Source organism: Rutidosis leptorrhynchoides, chromosome 3 (genome assembly GCF_046630445.1).
Source record: "Rutidosis leptorrhynchoides isolate AG116_Rl617_1_P2 chromosome 3, CSIRO_AGI_Rlap_v1, whole genome shotgun sequence".
Classification (NCBI taxonomy): domain Eukaryota; kingdom Viridiplantae; phylum Streptophyta; class Magnoliopsida; order Asterales; family Asteraceae; genus Rutidosis; species Rutidosis leptorrhynchoides.
In genome coordinates, this window is record NC_092335.1 from 10,374,170 (window position 1) to 10,393,476 (window position 19,307).

General features: G+C 33.6%; 3 protein-coding genes across 4 annotated transcripts; 1 reads left to right on the forward strand and 2 right to left on the reverse strand.

Moving 5' to 3' along the window:
- Nucleotides 1–156: 156 nt before the first annotated feature.
- LOC139899668 (uncharacterized) lies at nt 157–780 on the reverse strand. Its single transcript, XM_071882516.1, has one exon. It carries the CDS (start codon nt 778–780, stop codon nt 157–159), a length of 624 nt encoding a protein of 207 aa, XP_071738617.1.
- A 3,270-nt stretch (nt 781–4,050) lies between these two features.
- On the forward strand, nt 4,051–8,880 carry LOC139895722 (WRKY DNA-binding transcription factor 70-like). Its single transcript, XM_071878262.1, has 3 exons — nt 4,051–4,386; nt 4,532–4,636; nt 8,272–8,880. Exons 1-3 carry the CDS (start codon nt 4,112–4,114, stop codon nt 8,759–8,761), a joined length of 870 nt encoding a protein of 289 aa, XP_071734363.1. The 5' UTR covers nt 4,051–4,111; the 3' UTR covers nt 8,762–8,880.
- LOC139895723 (WRKY transcription factor 55-like) lies at nt 8,322–11,934 on the reverse strand. 2 transcript variants are annotated; one of them, XM_071878264.1, is made up of 3 exons: nt 11,380–11,934; nt 9,911–10,042; nt 8,322–9,136 (listed from the first exon to the last, which is right to left on the reverse strand). In XM_071878264.1, exons 1-3 carry the CDS (start codon nt 11,763–11,765, stop codon nt 9,130–9,132), a joined length of 525 nt encoding a protein of 174 aa, XP_071734365.1. In that variant the 5' UTR covers nt 11,766–11,934; the 3' UTR covers nt 8,322–9,129. The 2 variants fall into 2 exon arrangements, with proteins under 2 accessions (XP_071734365.1, XP_071734364.1); XM_071878263.1 differs by having other exon boundaries at nt 8,322–9,528.
- Between the last annotated feature and the right edge of the window lie 7,373 nt (nt 11,935–19,307).

The window sequence follows — 19,307 nt, forward strand, 5'->3', positions numbered from 1 at the left end:
TTCAATCGGAAGTTCATGTGTAGTTCGGTTTTGGTTCGCAACATCAAGCTAAAGACCTTCATTTGGGCCACGAATCTTTTTTTTTTTGTTTTTTGGAACGGCAAATATATATAATACAACAAAAAACTAGCCCTCTAGCATGATGCTAGAAAGGCATTACAAGGGGCTTAAAAGCCAATCGTTCCCATTTACACAACGCTTAGCTCTAAATTTAAGCCAAGCAAAAGAAAAAAACTTAATCGAATCAACAACGGCACATTTTTTAACGGATTTATCATTAAACACTAAGCAATTTCTGAGTCGCCAAAGCATCCATAAAGTCGCAACAACGATGGCGAACACACAATCCTTCGAAGCCACATTACCATTCAACGAATCAATCCAACTAAGAATCTCTTGCCACGAAGAAAAACCATGAAAAGGACGATCCACCCAAATGAAAACAGCCCGCCAAACCTCACGAGCATAAGAGCAACTAAAAAATAAATGATCCAAGCTTTCAACACCTTGATTACAAAAGCCGCACGAAATCGACTGAATCGCTAAACCACGACTCGATAAATTAAGCCTATGAGGAAGCCTATCCCGAATTAAACGCCAAAGAAAAATGTTAACTTTACCAGGTAAAAAAGCCAACCAAGTCGTAGGAGTGTCAGAAGAAGGTAACAAGGACCTATCGATACAAGCACGAGCAGACGCAACAGAAAACAACCCATCACTTTTTAACGACCAACGAATCTTAATTGTTTTGATGGTCTTCACTCTTATGTATGGGAACATAATCCCTTTTTATTGTGTTTTTAAGCTTAGCTTCTTTCAATTTGTACTTTTCATTTGGGCCGAGCTTGTCTCTGTCATTGTATCTCGTATTGAATCTTCATTGTTTTGATGAAGATCTATCATTCAATACAATTCAACATTTTCGCCTTAAACAAAACTAAGAGTAGAGTGAGTGGGTTGTATTAATAGCACCTTCTAGATGTACTGCGTAACTAGTGATGTCAAAAATGAAAATAAAAATACACTTGTTTGATTTATAATTCATATATGATTGAATTTCTTCATTACTCTTTAATGAGTGAATACAAGTATTCAACTACTTAATTACTGTTAACAATAATTTCCTCTGTACGAAACTTAATTTGTTAGGATGTTTAAACTTGCAAATTGGATCGACGGTTTATACCTTCAATAAAAGAGATTGTGATCAATTCAAGTTTAGGAGTTAAAGTATAAATTCGTAAATAGATACCAGTTGAGTGTGAATATGCTTTAAACAAAAATAAACTTACAAATTGGAGTAGGATGGTATATCCAGATCCAGATCCTGATTATTATAAAATAAAATCGCCTATCAGATAGATAGATGAAAAGAATAATTACCAAAAATTGAGAAATTGGATACACGTCTCATTACGAAGAAAAACATGCAATATACCGAATATGCATAGAATTTGTTCGTGGGACCAGTCTATAGATGTTTTCACACTTCACATGTATGAAATGTAATGTTTAGTCTTTACTAAATCTAAACTAAATCAATGTGGACTCAACCGGAAAAAAGATAAAAGTGAAAAGCTAATAAAACTCTAAGAACCTTTCTTAACAAAAACCAGACGTAATATTTACACTCAATGTTCTTTTAAAAATCTTATATTCTCATTATTAAACGTTGTTTAACGTGTATTTGTTTTAAAATGTACGGAGTAATTGTGATAGCTTTTAACTTTAACAACTACGAGAAAATTACAATATCCTCTCAGGGGCGATTCTAAGTACAGATCCGTGAGTTCACGAGACACCGCTAGTTTGAATTTTTTTTGGAGAAAATACTCTGTAAATTATATAGGACACCACTAAATTTAAATGTATAACCCCATATATTTTTTAAATCTATAGTTTTTCTTTTGAATTGTATTGAACACCACTAAATTATACTACTCGATCCCATATATTTTTCGAATTTCTAATTTTTTTAAAGGTAAACTATCAATAAAATAACAACTTAATATAATTGGTACTTAAAAGTTTCCGGAACCCCACTGAGTTACAATCCTGAAATTGCCACTAATCCTCCCCGTGTCATGACTTTTTACAATTCATTTTCATTTGGTCATGTCTTTTCTAGTTCAATCTTTGAAAAACATGTTTGTTTAAGGTTTGTTTATTCAATGTTTCTATACAATTTTTAATTCAGTAAATAAAATTATTATTATTTTGTCACTTAATCTAAGAGATGATCTCTTTGTATGAGACATTGAAACAGAGACTTTTCTTAAACAGGAAAAATATAAAAAAAAAAAACATTTAATTCAAGATAAAGTAAATAGTCCCTCAGTTACATGATAAGGTAGTATGAGACATTCTACAAAAGTATATCAAAGGTATTTTAGTTATGTCATATGAATGAGAGATTTATTGCTTAACAAAAAGAGTAATGATATTTAATCAATAAATTTAATAAATTCATCACAGTTGTGCATCATGTACTAACAATAATATAAATGTCGTGTTTTATCAAATATCAAATATAATAATAATAATAATAGTAGTAAAAGTGTCAATTTTCTAAAATAGTCGATTTAATAACTAAGTATAGCAAGAGATTATTTTGTTATTTACTCAAAAATAACGGATAAAATGATAGAAATATAGAAATAACTATAATAACTTAGATTTACTTAATTATTATTAATTAATTTATTATTATTATTATTTTAATTTTAATCCTTGTATACTAAAAGACATGGCCGAAGGTGTAGTTTCAGTTGTTTCAAAATGTAGTTTTAAGCTTGCGTTCACACTACAACCGGTCCCTCAACTTATGCTTACCTTACACAAAGACCCCTCGAATTTACACTTTTTCGAGGGTAAAAAGCGCAATTATATAACTTTATTAAAATAAAAGAAACTAATTCCACCCGAATTTTTAACGGGCCCTATCTTCTCGCTCGGTGCGAGTTAAATTTTTTCGACAACACCGTTACACTCGAAAAAAAATTATGAACAAAACGAAACTAACTACGTTCAAAACGGACACTTTTTAAAAAACGCTTAAGACAACGACATCTAAAACGGCGCTTAAGACATGAGCCGTTTCCCCAAATAAACAACGCTACGTTAAATATGAATACACAAGCCGAAAGCCCCCGCCCCATCGCACGGGCCAGTTCCGGACTAGTTTTAATTAAACTATGTTATCCGTTGACATTGTTTAGCAAAGCTATACTCCATAATTTATATCATGAATCTAGCTAGCTAGGTATTAATTACCATTCTATTATGTCAAAACTGCAACTAAGACCATTCTCTACGCATGAGGTATTGTCGTGGCGTTGTGAGATTGTTTTTTTGCTGATGTGACATTGTTGTTGATGAAAGAGGCACTATAGTAAATGCATTGTTGTGATGTCGTGAATAAAATATAATTGATATTGAGTTATTAATATTATAATTAAAAAGGAAAAAAAGTGATTGGTTGCATTTTCGTTGTGGCCATCGTGATTTATTCTCACCATACCACAACAATGAAGTCCACAACAATAGCATAGGCAGTCTTGTCATTGTTGTGGCACAACAATACTCCATTGTTATGGCCCGTAAGAAATGGTGTAAGTACTAGCAATTATTCATTATGTTTTAGTTAAAATGTTCGTTTTAACTACGTTTGCTTAGAACGACCGTTGACTCAAGCTTCTTTGTTGATTACTATATGTATATGTTATATTGAAATTTGAATCTATTTTAATGTGGTATATTTTTCAGGAAAAATTTAATAAAATAAGATAAATATATAATGAGAAAATATGAAATTAAAATAATAATAAATAATAAACAAAAATTTAAATCAGATAATGATAGTACTCCGTAATTAGGAATTTAGGATGATGTCATGAATGTATGTAATTATGACGTCATATCAGATTTTAGTTATTTCATTGTTTATCTAATATAGTTGCTACTTCCTACCACTTTCTTTATATCAACATACCATGTGTATATAAACCACACTGTCATCAAGAGTTACAAACAAATATAATATGAATTCATAGTAACCAAACGTCAGATCGAACTATATACTCTGCATTTATTTAAGACAAATCGAATTGAAATGGAGAAAAGTAAAGTCATTTTGGTCGAAACTCTACTTAGAGGCAGAAATTCTGCTAAGAGGCTACAAAATTTACTTTGCCGAAAGGAGAAATTAAATTTCGTTTCCGTTGATGTTTTAGTGACGGAAATTGCAGATTCGTTTGTAAATGGTCTTCTAATGTTGAATCCTGATGATTTTGGTTCGGCTTCGTTGGCATCAGAATGTTTAGCCAACGACAACAATGAGATGATTTCCTCGCCCGCAGCGAAACTAGGGAGAGGTCGTTACAAAAGGTATATATATGTATACGTACTCAAGTTGTGTTATTATTATTAATTGTTAAAAAATAAATATTATTGAACTAAAGCAATGCATTTATGTCATTAATCAAGTAGGAAGTGTGGTTGTTAATTTGTTAAGTACATTTTTAATTTCCAGAAAGACGATGGAATATTCAAGGGTCAAAATCAATGATACAAGTGAAGATGCTTATCAATGGCGGAAATACGGACAAAAGGATATTCAAAACTCTAAATTCCCAAGGTCTTTATCAATTTCTTAATATCTTATATATCTTATATATATCTTATATTATATAAATATAATATAAAGAAAAAATTGTGCGGATAGTCCCTGTGGTTTGTAGCACCCAGCGTGGATAGACAAAGTTGGTGATTTGGGGTTGAATAGTCATTATTTTTGAAATGTTGAGCAAGGATAGTCCAAGTGATGTTTTCTGTTTGATTCTTCCGTTAACTCATTGCCATGTGCATTTCACATGAGGGTATTTTGATCTTTATATTATTACATCTGAATATCCTCACCCACCCACCTACTTATCTTTTAAACCTAATTAAATTATATTGGTAGTTCTTCCTTCCACTCAATTTCTTCATCTTTCTTTTCTTCTTAATCAAACATTTTCAACAAATAATCAAATTAAAACCCAGCAAACAAAGATCTGAAATCTAAAAAACAAATATCTTGAACCCACCTTCTGCACCTATTTCTTACTTCTCTCTAAACCCACCTTCTGTACCTATTTCTTTAAAAAAAAAAAAAAGAACAAATACAAATGCAGATCTGGAAATTTCGAATCGTTACCTTCTATTCTTCTGCATGCTTCCTGTCCCGAGCAATGTGTTTTTTCATTTTATAGCTACTGAGTTCGACCCGGTTAGTCCTTGTGATTTGACCCGCTAATTATTTGGGTGAGATTGTAGTGAAGCTTTAGGGAAGTTTTAATGGCAGCTCACCATTTGGTGTGGAAGGAAGACGACCATGAAAAAAAGTGGGTGAGATTGTAATGAACCTAGTGTATCTTAGTAAAGTTATACGAAGTATGTGCTAATTTAAATTATAGTAAGATGTAGTAATAGATATAGTAAGATGTATTTGTATAATTTGGGAAGATGAAGATTAGAGGATATGGGGGAGATGAAAATTTGTAGGTTTATTAATTTAAATTATATTATATTATATTTTGTAGTCATGGATAAATAGGGGATGATAAATGATGAAATTACCCTCACATGCTTGACACATGTTAAATTTTAACGGAAAAAGTTAACTGTGTTAGTGAACTAGACTATTCTTGCTCCACTTGCAAACCACAGAGTCTATCCAACCCCAAATCACCAACTTTGTCTATCCACGCTGGGTGCTACAAACCACAGGGACTATCCGTGCAATTTTCTCTAATATAAATTCAGATTTATATGAATACTTTTGTGTTACAATATATTGTACGTAAGTATTAGCTACCACTTACAAATATCCAAAGATTCTTTCCAAGGCCATTAGTCTTACAATTACGAGTATATTGTAAGTTTAGAGTGTCTTTGACACACTAGATTTTAGAGTCTCTGCAAGTTTAAAATATTAGAAAAATAAGCTTTAAGGGGAAAAAAATAGTTAAGGTACTTTTTAAAAATAAGTAGGATTTCAGTTCAAATATGAAGCTAGATATCAGGTTAACGCATTGCTTTTAACCAAGGAGGTGGTGGTGAAGTGGTTAGAGCATACTATTCTACAGTTGAGCTGATGAATTAAAAAAAAAAAAAAAAAAAGAAAGATCAATCCTTCTTTTGACCAGAATCGAGCTTCACCTGCGATAATTCAATGTCTACCATTCCAATTCTAAAGTGTATGTCAAAGGTTCGAATCCACAAAGCTCATATAAACTAATCCCTTTTGTGAACGTTGATCGATGTTCATCTGCGATGACTCCGGACTACTCACAAAGCGATTAGTCGCTTTGGGATTAATCGGTGCGTAAAGTGAGTTGGATAACTAGGTTATCAATTAAGTAGGAACTTATGAAATGAGAAAGTACATGAATACCCTTTTCATATGTATATGTGTTTTCTTACCTCTTCATAAAAATTTACATGTTTTATCTTCAACTAGTTTTGATCAAATATTTATAAAGAGTAAGCTCTACGATGCTTTTTATAAAGATTTCTACTATAAATTCTTAGCTTCACCGGCAATTACTGTCACCAAACACTAAAGACCTTGTTATTAGGGCATTGATATATCCACCTTCATTTTTACTACATATACTATAACTGTGCAATAACAGATTATACGGTACAACAATGCATACATTATTTTGGATGTAATAAAAATGATGTGGATATATCAACACCATTGTTATTGTCTTTTTTTCTTTTCTTTACTAATTAAGTCATTGAACCAAACCACGACTAATTCACCACCAAACTAAGCAAAATTGTTGTTAGACATTTATATGTATATCTATATATATATATGTTTTTCTATTTTGTTAGGAAACACATGTAAATCATACAGTACGCAACTTATAGGTACGATATCTACCTTATTTTTTTTCCACTTACACCATTAATTAATACTTCATTATATTCTTTCAGCACATTACGCAATACGCATAAGGTTCATTAAACTCGGTGCACAGTTATAATTTCGTTATTTTCATGGGTAAAAAAAAAAAAAAAAAAGAAGGAAGAACTCGTCACCCAACTCGACTCAACAAATTCCGTTATTGGACTTAAATTAGTTGGGTCAAGACAAAAGAGACGATGCTATCTCAAATGGGCCAAACAAGTGGGGAATGTCAATGTGACCACATGTGGGTGACGAAAATTAAAAGACAAAAGGCTGATCTTTGTTATACTTTTAATATATATCTTTCATCCATGAAACAGAGTCAATATAATTTAAAATAAAATGCATAAAGTGGTATAATGAATACTTATAATGTTTTTTTTCCTTGTTGTTTAGTTGTTTAAAAAACATGTGTATCGACAGGGACATGTTAGTCCTGTGTTGACTTTGTCAACCCATCCAGCGGTCCCCGGTAGCTCACTGGAGCCTGGCGAAACACCATCACCCATTTCCCCACAGCATGCCATGCCCGATAAACGAACATGCATTGTCATTGTTTCAATCTTCGCATGCGTGGGACCAAAGGATCATTTGGGCCCGGTAAGAATGGTTTTTGATCCAATTATTTGGAAAATCCTCACCTAGTGGGAATCGAACCCTCACCTCCCCTAAGGGAGAGTGAGTCATTCACCACTAAGCTATTGGCCCATTCTTTTCCTTGTTGTTTAGTGTAGTTGATACTTAGGATAGCTATTATAAGCTTGTTAGACTTAAATGTACTTTCCTTGTCATTTGTTTTTCGCTTTGTTGATTGAAATTGTGATTTAGGTTAGGCCACTTGCTACCGTTCAGTTCTTTAACATACATTTTCCCTGCCACATCAGCGCCACATCAACACAAACACTTTAACATTCCTTTCACTAAACACTCACTATCATACACTCCATTTAAAACTTAAAAAATAAATATAAATAACAAGTCCAGCTCTCAAATATAAATATAAATTCAAAAATTCGATGTGGGGCCCACTTTTTCCGGTCCGTGAGAGCTGTTGCAGCATTGGCTGGCGGACCCTTTAACATTTTGCTGACAATGGTTGTGAGAGGTTAACAATGTTAACAAGGGGTGGGTGGCGAGCCATAGCATGTGGCCTTAGTGTTTTTTTCTCGTTTGTTTTAGCTAGGTTTGGATATCATATTGTATCAATTGTATTTGATTTTGGATCCGGTACATGATACGTTATTCTTTTCGAAATAATAATAATAATAATAATAAAAATTTTATTATTATTTTGTTTGTGGATATTTCAGATGTTATTACCGATGTACACACAAGGATGATCATGGTTGTATGGCCACAAAACATGTTCAACAGTTGGAGGAAGAATCAAACAAGTTCCGTATCACATATTTCGGTCATCACACTTGCCAGAACCTACATTCGGTTTCACACTGCGGGCCGGGTGTGGTCCTTGATTTTGGAAGTTTTAAAAATCATGAATATTTAACAAGTAGTCCCTCATCTTCTACCAGTATCCATAAGAAGTCCTCACGAATACAGAAAGATGAATCCAACAAGGTTTCGTTAACCAAAGATGCACAAAGGTCCCCATCTTCACTCTCGAATGATCGGATGATTAGCGAATTCAATCCTTCTTGTTTCGAAGCTACAACATCTGAAAACAATGGTTCTTCTTCGTCTGTTATCTCTCATGACATTTTATGGACGGATTTCGTTGAGAATGACATTTTCAGTAACATTCTAGTGGATGATGTGTTGTTGATGTTAGATTCTTTATAAGGTAGGGTCGATAAAAATTTAAGTAAAGGAGAATCTGCATTCATAAAGTTGAGTAATGCTATAGACTAGCACGAACCATTATTTTGCATAACTATTAATATATGGTCTACGTTTTAATATTAGGTAATACATATTGCAACAAAACTTAGTATTGAGTAACTATATGGCAACAAGATTAAACCAAACCTAAAACTTTAAGCCACAATCTATGATTTCACCAGAGATTATACGCTATATATTGAGTAGCTTGTTAGATGTAATTACCATTTCAAATACAGTCACAAAAAACCTATAATTTCGTCTCCAATTATTTCTTGAACTCTTTTTCTTCATCTGGGGAAAATATCAATTCCATGCTGTTATTGCTACTACAACCTGAGTTAAACATCGTTTCAATCAAATCGGTTACTCCCGAATAATCAACAACATATGTAGCAGGAGACGATGGACATGACCCATGACCAATATCAATTTGGTCCCTATATGTTTGCACCGTATGTTGAGTAATATTATAAGCATCTCCAAATGATTGTTTAATGTCCATTGATAACCAGTGTGGGACCGTGGAATGTGAAAGTGTCGGTTGGGTCATGGTGTCTGGTGGTGGAGGTGGTAGTTACGGCATGGAAGGGGCGGTAGTGGACATGGTACATGTATGATCACCGCGATAACTAACTTCAAAAGTATAAGGGTCATTGTCAAGTCTTTGAACTTGTTTTTTGGCTGGACAATTGTATAATTTCTGATGGGTGCATCTGTAATATCCCCTGAAATTAAAGGACTTAAACGTAAATTTGATGATATATACACGTTTCATCTAGATATACCAAGTCTACTGCCATGAATTTGAATCTTGTTGAATATTCAACGAAAAATAAAGATATTTCGTGGCAAGAAGACTACCTTTGAATTCAAACCAACTAAAAGACATTTTTTTTTTTATCAGTTGCAATCATAGGAACATGAACTTTCAAGATTTGTATAAAGAAACTTTCAATAATTATGTCTTGTGATAAATACATTAACTATTGTTACAATATAAAGTTTAATTTTATGGTTAAAAGATCTGATATAGCCGGTTAATTATCGTTCTCTTTTTAATGAAGATTTTAAGTTTAATTAAATTGATTCGAGTTTCGACTTGTATACCTTGGAAATCTCGAGCCAAGTATTTCTTTTTGACCGTATTTTCTCCAAGTGTAGCCGTCTTCTGGTGGAATTTCTGTGTTGCCCATTCTGGGAGCAGGTATACGATACATTCGTCTATCTGCTTCATGTTTCCTGCACCAAAGAAATGAACACATTCACCTTGTTGATTTTGAATCATATGATTTTGAATCATATAGTGTAATCTGTATTTGTATTGGTAATGTTGGTGCATATTTAGTCTCCGAGTTCATTATGATCAAGTTGAAGTGCTTTATCGTTTAACTTTCTCTGTTGGAATGCAACCGCACGGTTGCACGTGCTGCGTGTATATAATGGGTATTACGGGTTCATTGTTAGAGTTACGAATCCTAACCTATTCTATACGTACAATCCGATACCCTGGTGTTCTAGCATTCATCTAAGTTGATCTTTAACATATCTAAGTTGATTTATTCATTAAGATCAAAGGTTTTCATTTGATTTTGAGTATAAAACCCAATAACGAGATTTTTCACACTCGTTATTGAATCTAAGATCGTTTAATCCTGTTTACACGATCCTACAGGTAATTTGGTATATTTCAATAATATTAAATACAGTAGCTTGTTCTTTTTGATTGGAACAATGATGAATTGAATTTCATATAAAAAATAAAAAATTACCCAGTATACAAGAGGTATAAATGGATTCACAAAGGAACACAATAAACAGACGGGGAACTTCCAAAATTAGAGAGTGGTTTTCTATACTAGAAGGTGGTTAAGTCCATTCCAGATGAAATGCGGACAACTTAGATGATGCAGACAATTTCCTTTCAAAAATAATATACTCGATGGTGTAAAATGTGTGAATATTTGTTGCTCAATACGCAAACACATGCACACTACATGTTTGTATAAAATTCCGATTTCAATGAGAATGAAATCATATTATAAAAGATGAAAACATTAACAAAGAGTATGTGTGATATTTAAAACTGTGTAGTATATGTGAACCCTAAACATCAAAAAGAACGTATCATTTTTTTTAAACCAGTTCGGAATCATCTAAGGGGACTAAATCATTCACGCGTTTATCTCACGCAGTTGCATAACCCAAACTGCTGCTCACGAGGAAACCCGACACAATCCGAGGGCATGGGCGTTAAACCCCCCACCCCCACTGCCCCGGAACGCGATGTACGAAAGACACCCTTGGGTGGAATTCAAGGGTTAAAGGGCAGCCTTATGTGGTGCACCCCACGGGAGTCGAACATGAAAGACGCCATGTGACAACGTCCTAGATCGATTAAATTTATGGCATTTCAAGTAGTTCATGTATAGATTGATTCGGGAAATGTACATGGAAGATGATCGATGTTGCTCATGATCTAGTATATCATGACATTTTTCAAAGGAAGTTTTTAAAGTAATTCAACTAACAGTTTTCATATAAATAATACAGACTTAAAAAGTCGATCATTTTATTACCTTTTTCTAGTTCGATGCAATGAAGAAGGAGCGATATCTTTCGTTGCCACAGCTTCCACATTTCCAGCACCAAATTCTTGACCAATAATGGCCTCCAATTCATTTTGTTGATGGTGAGCAAGTTGTTCATGTAGCACCATATCCATTATGCCGTGCGAACTTGTTAGCCACTCTGGCACGACCATTGGCGGCTCATGATCATGGTGACCATACTCTTGCAGCGCCATGCTCAACTTCTCCCTCACATTACCAAAAGCACTACTAATCTCATCACACGAATTAATAAGAGCATGGGGTTGGTTTGCTATATTGGCTAGTGTTTCTTCAAGGTTTTTAACTAACTTACACCCATGAAAGATTAAAGAAACAATTTCCTCCATTGACATTCTTCGACCTCTGTTATTTATTTCGACCGTGGTTACAAATTTGCTGTGACTCGTACGTTTGGTGTATAAATAATACTTAGAGGGTGAGTGACACCAATGGCGGTGGAAATATAAAAATTTGTGTGGATATATAAGGAAAAAAATTCAAGCTATAAAGAAATGGGTAATTGAAGGGGGTTAGGAATTATATATAAGAAAAAATGTATCATGCATGAATATATATACTTAAGATTTATGTTCAAAGTACGTAAATATTTAAACGCTTGGATACGTCGGAATGAAGAATAGGTTGGGTTAAATCTGGGTTGGGTTGGTTTGACTTGGTCATGGTCTCATAAAATAGCTACTTTTTATTTATTTATTTATTTATTTATTTTATTTTAGGTTTGGGTCTACCAGACGACTTGGTATAGGGTATGAATTGGAGGTCGTAAGACTAAATATGATGGTGCGTACGTGGTGAAAAATATTCTAACCTTTGAACACACAAATTGAAAAAACTGTCGTTGTTTCACAATGCAAAACATTTTTTCCCATTAAATCCAGCTCACTATAAGACCATATATAACCCTGCCTGTGACGTCACAGGCAGATTGTCCACTTTTTGGCCAAAAAGTGCAATCTACCTCTGACGTGGCAGTGTCACCCTCTGACACTAAAATAAACCTGACGCCCCTCCAGTGTCAAATAGGTCCCACCAGTTTTATTTTTTCTTTTTCTTTTTTATTTTATTATGCATACAAATTATATTACATATAATTAAAAAACATATAAAAAGTAACCATTACATTAAAAATTAACCATTACATAAAATTTAACCATTACATAAATTATTGAGTTTGATGTGTTAAAAATGATAGGTTTTGATGGGTTTATATAGAAAAGAATATAAATAATTCAAATAAAAAAAATAAAACAAAACAAAACAAAAATATTTGAATGAAAGTGTTAAAATGAGAGAAAAAATTGAGTTTGATGTGTTAAAAATGATAGGTTTTGATGATTATATATAAAAGAAAATAAATAATTAAAATAAAAAAATAATTTTTGAATGAAAGTGTTAAAATGAGAGAAAATATTGAGTTTGATGGGTTAAAAATGATGGGTTTTGATGTGTTTATATAGAAAAGAATATAAATAATTTAAATAAAAAAAAACAAAAACAAAATTAAAATCATTAAAATACGTGGACCAATCAGAAACTCTGACGCATTTTTTTTTCGTGAAAAAGTTGACTGACGCCCCTCCCGCGTCAGCCGTAACACCCCACTAGGGGCGTCAGGGGGCGTCACCCACTGCCAGCGCGTCTGACGGGACCCCTCTGACGCCGCGTTAAAAATGGTCTAACTACTTGGTGTACTTACAACACCTTTTAAATTTTAAATTAAAACGAAGGATTCTTATTCTTAAAACGGTTTTTTTATCAAAATAATAGTAATATTTATCATACAATGCATTTTATTAATGTTTATATTTTTACCCGATCTTGACACTTAGTGATGACACTTGGCGTACTTGCAACACTTTGTGATGACGTCAGGTATAACATTCATCAAGATGAATGTTACTCCTCGAGCGTTTTCTAGTCAAAATAATAACATTTATCACAAAATATTTTTTTATATGTTAATATTTTAACCCGATCTTGACATTCATAAAGAATTTTTTTAATTGATTCGACCATAAATATATACCACCTAAAGTAATTGATACATCCATTAATTTAGTTAATTGAATCGATAGTTAATTCACTCGATCTTAACATCAACTAATCTAATTGATTCGACCATATATATATACCACCTAAAGTAAATGATACATTAAAAATTTGTGTCATCCCACAACTTGAACCAAAAGATAACCAAAAAGTTAATCGCATATTTGTAGTATATGGCTAGAACGTGTGAAATTTAATAAAACATAAATAAATGTTAAGGCAAATCGGATATTGGGATCGAATTTTTAACGAATCCTTAACTTTTGAGTATCATTTTAGTCGAATGACCAAGAGTTAATGGATTATATTGATGTCTGGAATTGATATTCGACTTGGATGAGTTTTGGGACGATATTGGATGAAAGAAATTAAAGTGGCTGGAACATGAATCGGTGATTAGTTGATCAACACTAAAGGTGAGATATTAGGTTTCCAGATATATTCATCGGGTTCTGATCCGTACAGATGTGTCGTCATTCGTACAAATGTCTTTATGATCTGTACAAATGTCTTTATGATCCGTACGGATATGTTCTCGTCGCATCGGTTCGGTACCGAGTCCCAAAATGAAGAAGAAATTCGGACCGAGGACCGGACCATATATCATCGGTATGGTATGATTTGATTACTTTTGGTGTTTTTTCGATTCGATTCGGTTCGGTCTGAACCGAAGACCGAAAATTCGTAAAACATATGATCGAGGACCATTCCAAAAAAGCTCGGTACGTTTCGGGATCGGTTCAGATTGGTACGGTCTTCGCATTTTTTCGGGTTTTCCCGTACTAAGTACACCCCCAGATTTTAGTTTCGTTTCAGTTGTCGAGGGTAAAGGTCACGGTCGAAGATTCGGAGGGGCGAGATATCCCGACCATACTATCATTATGCATTTGCAATATTACTCGGTTTAATTCGGTTATCTATTCGTTGTGTTTGGTTGACTTAGATTTTTCGTTGATGTCTTTGTACCCTTTACAGATTATGTCTCCCATAGATGCTCGAAAACTCACCATGCATCAAGTGCATGGTCAGGAAGCATTATTGTAGTTTTAAAATTTCAAGTGGATATTTGTTAAACATCTTGGAAGATGGGGTCACTTTGATCAGTTTCCTTAAATCTTTTAACATGCGAGTCAAATTACTAAAGACATGAAAGATTGATATGGTTCTAAAGTAAAAGTTTTCTAAAAGTTAATGTGTGTTGCGAAACAATCGTTTAAAACAAATTTACTCTGACTTGAAACCTAACTTAAATACTTAGGATATGTAAACAAAACATTGTTCTCCAGTAATGAAATTCTCTCGATGAAACCCCCCACAATCCCCCCCATTCCAACGTCTCCATTCACACCGGCGAACACCGGTAACCGGTTCAGGCAGCCTCCTTTAAACATTAACCTAAACAAAAATAATATCCGTTTTCAAGATGGCCTGGCGCAAGCAGGTGAAGGTGATTGGAAGCTTGTTAAAAGAAAACGAAAGTCCAAAATCTCATCTTCTTCACCAAATCGGTATGTTAGAAATTACAATTACACATCTTCTTCACCCAATCGTTTTTCCAGAGATCTTATTCATCAATTTGGAGGAATGTATCCAACTAGATCTAACGTCCATCAACAGTGGGTGCCTTCCAACCCTAACCCTAATCCACATGGCGGTACAAATTCTAAACCTAAAAATCAAGCTACATACCCAAACAACATCCCAATCGTCAAATTCGTTGAATCTAATCCTACTAAGGTCCGCAATGAACCAACTATCACATCGATCATGTTTTACAACTTCCCTGTTCATTGAGATAAACCGGATCTTCGTATCTTCTTTAATCGATATGGAACGCTAAACGACTTATTCATCCCGAAACATAAAAGGTTGAAGAACGGCAACAAGTTTGGCTTTGCTAGATTTGTAAATGTGGCTAATATAGATTTTCTACTCAAAAGGCTTAACTCCATCTATCTAGGTAGTGGATGGTTCAGGGCTTTCATAGCACACGATCGGAAGGGACAAAGAACTAAACATGAGCAGCCTGCAAAACATGTACTTCCTCAGACTAATAAAAGAGACAACATAAATATTGGCATGGAAGGGAAAGTAGATGGTCGCTCATATCAGGAGGTGGTAGATAACTCAAGCAATCTCAAAAGTGATATCAAAAAGGACCTCCAAAGTATCGGTTGGTTTAATAGATGGGATTGCAACGGTAAGTTTAGGGAGATTTCGGTTGATGAAAAGGATATTGATCTCGATCTCATGAACAAATCCATTATCGGTGAGGTCCTCAAGATTGAATATCTTGAAAATATCATATTTTTGTGTGAGATGGAAAATCTAACGAGTGTCGAAGTAAAATATCTTGGTGGGATGGAGGTAATGATAGTATTCGAGACCATTGATCAAGCTAGCCAAATTCTCAACGCCAAAAACCATTGTGTCCATAAATGGTTAACTAATATCCGAAAATGGGACGCGAATCATATGTACCAAGGTCGTATAACATGGTTGAACATTACGGGTATCCCGGTCCAATTTTGGAGGGAGAAAACGTTTAAATCTATTGCAAATTGGTGGGGTGAGCCGTTGGACTTTCAAAATTGTTCCCTAAAGGGTAAGCAAAATTTGGTTGTTGGTAAGGTATTAGTTAAACTTAAAGACGCACATCTTGTACACGACATTGTTAGAGTTACTTCTAATAGTCCTATATTTTTCGCGTATGTCTCGGAAGAAACTAATGGAATATTTGAAATTGATACAAAAGTAGACCATGGTGATGGTGATTGCAGTGATGGAATTTCAGAATCTGAGTTACATGTGCGGGGTGTTGATTTTGACTAAGAGGATAAGCTGTCTGAAAACTCCAATGATGCTCTTCCCGAGTGCTATGGCTGGTTACAAACTGAAGGTGAACCAGAAGATGAAATGTCAAAGTGTTGGGTATCTAAAAGTGACTTTAATGATATCAATTCGGAAAAAGTTAATGTCTCCCAACCCGATACAAATGCTCCATTACCCAACGATGATGATATGCTGTTTAAAGGTACTAAAAATAATTCGGGCAATAACCTTAGGGATGAGCCAACGGGTGATGCAATAATCGAGGAGGTACAAGACTCAATAAGAGTTAATTATGTTGTAAATTCTAAAACTGCGATTAACAATGATGATGGGAATGGGCCAATATTTAACGGTGATGAGAAAAGGCCTTCTGTGACGAAAAACAACTTGGGCCTTGATAACGATGATGGGCCACCACCCATCCCTAATTTCAAGCATGGTTACAAATACATTCCCTTTAAAGAAAATGATACATGCTTGCAAAGTAAATCTAACAATGCCAATCCGAATATTGAAACTTTAATTGGTGCTTCTGAGGTTAATTATAAAAATGATTGCCCTCCTGCTGCTACTGTACTTGCTCCGAAATCGAAAGACAAACCATGTCTCAGCTCCTCTCTCTCGTCTGATAGCAAAAGCATACAAGAATTTGGAAACGATATTGGACTTGATTGGATTGGGCCTGTGACGATCGCTCCAAATCCATATGGACGAACACGTCATTCATCAATTTCATTGCGACGTATTTGACCTCTATATGATACGTTTTGTAAACATTGCATTCTTTTGAAAAGGCACACCATAAATGAATATTTAAATCAAAGGTTTTCGACATCTGATAATTTCTACATATAGACAATCACCGTAATATAATAGTTTACAATAATACTTCCGTAGACAATGCAGTCAAAATAAGCTAGATGGTGATGATTTGTGAATGCAACGTTTTCTCGAATAAAGCATGTATGACTCCATGCACATATCTTGTATAACATATAAGCAAACAGCGGAAGGCTTCTAGGGAACCTGAGAATAAACATGCTAACAAGTGTCAACACAAAGGTTGGTGAGTTCATAGTTTTAATATTTCGTATAATCTGTATATAAAGGTGGATCACAAGATTTCAGTTGTTTCATCCAGAAACGTTTATCAAAATATTCTACGAAATTGAGCACCATGGTAACTAAACTTTAACGTATACATAATAAGTACCCCTGTTTTAACATAAATGCAACCAACATGTACAATACACGCAACCCAACGTGTACTAACCTCAAATAGCATACGTCTGTTTTATAGTTCAGGCTAGGGTTTCTAAACCTGGAACAGACGGGGATGTCAAGCCCTATGGATCCATATACAACTATTCGCGCCCACCAGTTCTTATAACTGGCAGCTACTAGTTACCAAAGTTAAGGGATTTTCGGTTCAAACTCGGTGTAGAATTTAGTATGTACTTGTATCCATTGCGTTTAAAATAAAGTGCATGTATTCTCAGCCCAAAAATATAGAATGCAAAAGCAATTAAAAAGGGAGCATATGAAACTCACCTTAGCAGCACATAAAGTCGTTCACCGAAATGTGATTGAAACTCGGAATACCAAATAACTGTAGATCTCAACCTAGAGAACATATGTTGGTCAATAAATATCTATCAAGCTAGGTCAGGTCATAGTGTATCACAATCCTAATGCTCGAGATCGACATACAAAAGTTATCAAAAGTCGTTTCAAAAAGTCAATCTGACTCAATACTATAGTTGAATGATCATGGCAATCGAAACATTTTAACATTTCACATAGTTTCCCAATTCTTGTAAAATTAAACTATAGTTTTTATAAGGCTTTAAAATATGATAAAACAATCAATTTTGATAATTGCTCAACAAGACGAGACGTGCCTTATATAGAAATTCATTTACTCGATTAGTAATATTTGAAAATTCAATTTATCAATCTTATAAACAAGTTGTTTAAATATCAATTGCAGATTCAAAAGCAATTCAATTAACGTCAATCATAATTCAGTTAACCATATCTTTAAATTCGTTCATTGAAATTACGCGATTTCTAAATGAAAAGTTATTGATTTTTCACCAGTTTTCCAAAAACATGCATATCATATACCTTTTATCAGTAATTTATGTATTTAATTCGCGATTCATCATAAACTGTTTAACGACGAAATTTAGCATACAAGCATGCATAAACATATATATTCGAGAACTAGACATGGATACACTTTTAATATATAAAAGATAAGATATGAATGCTCACGTATCAATATTGTGATTCAATATTGCAGGAAAGTACGTAGACGCAACGAAGATAACAAATACTAGGTTTGACTTGTGAATAATACCCATGAATATTACCCATAACCTCCATAGCTATAACCCATAGTTTCCTTAGCTCTATCCCGCTTGAAAACCATTTTTGAAAGTGACACGCTCATGACCTCGTCGTAGTATTTTTTGTATAATGTTAATAATAATAATAATAATAATAATAATAATAATAATAATAATAATAATAATAATAATAATAATAATAATAATAATAATAATAATAATAATAATAATAATAATAATAATAATAATAATAATAATAATCTCTTTATATTATAATAACAAACACAAAAATAGATCATATATATGACCAACTTTTAATCATAATCTTCCATTAAAACAAATCCTTTAAATCTTCACCATTAGATTAAACAACTAAAGATTATGACCTCATAAACACCTACTATCATTGTTTATTTACCCAAATACCTTCAAAATACATTTCTTAAAAAAAAAAAAAAAAAAAAAAACACAGGCCAGAATTCATAAATAGGGGGTTTAGTCAATATCACGCCATTTCCTTCTCATAAACTTCAAAAAAAAAAAATACCTCTGTTTCCCAACCCTAATATGTTCCGATCATCACCATCAATCGAATCAAACAAATCATTCATCTTCCATCGTGCTTTTGTTTTCTGCATACCC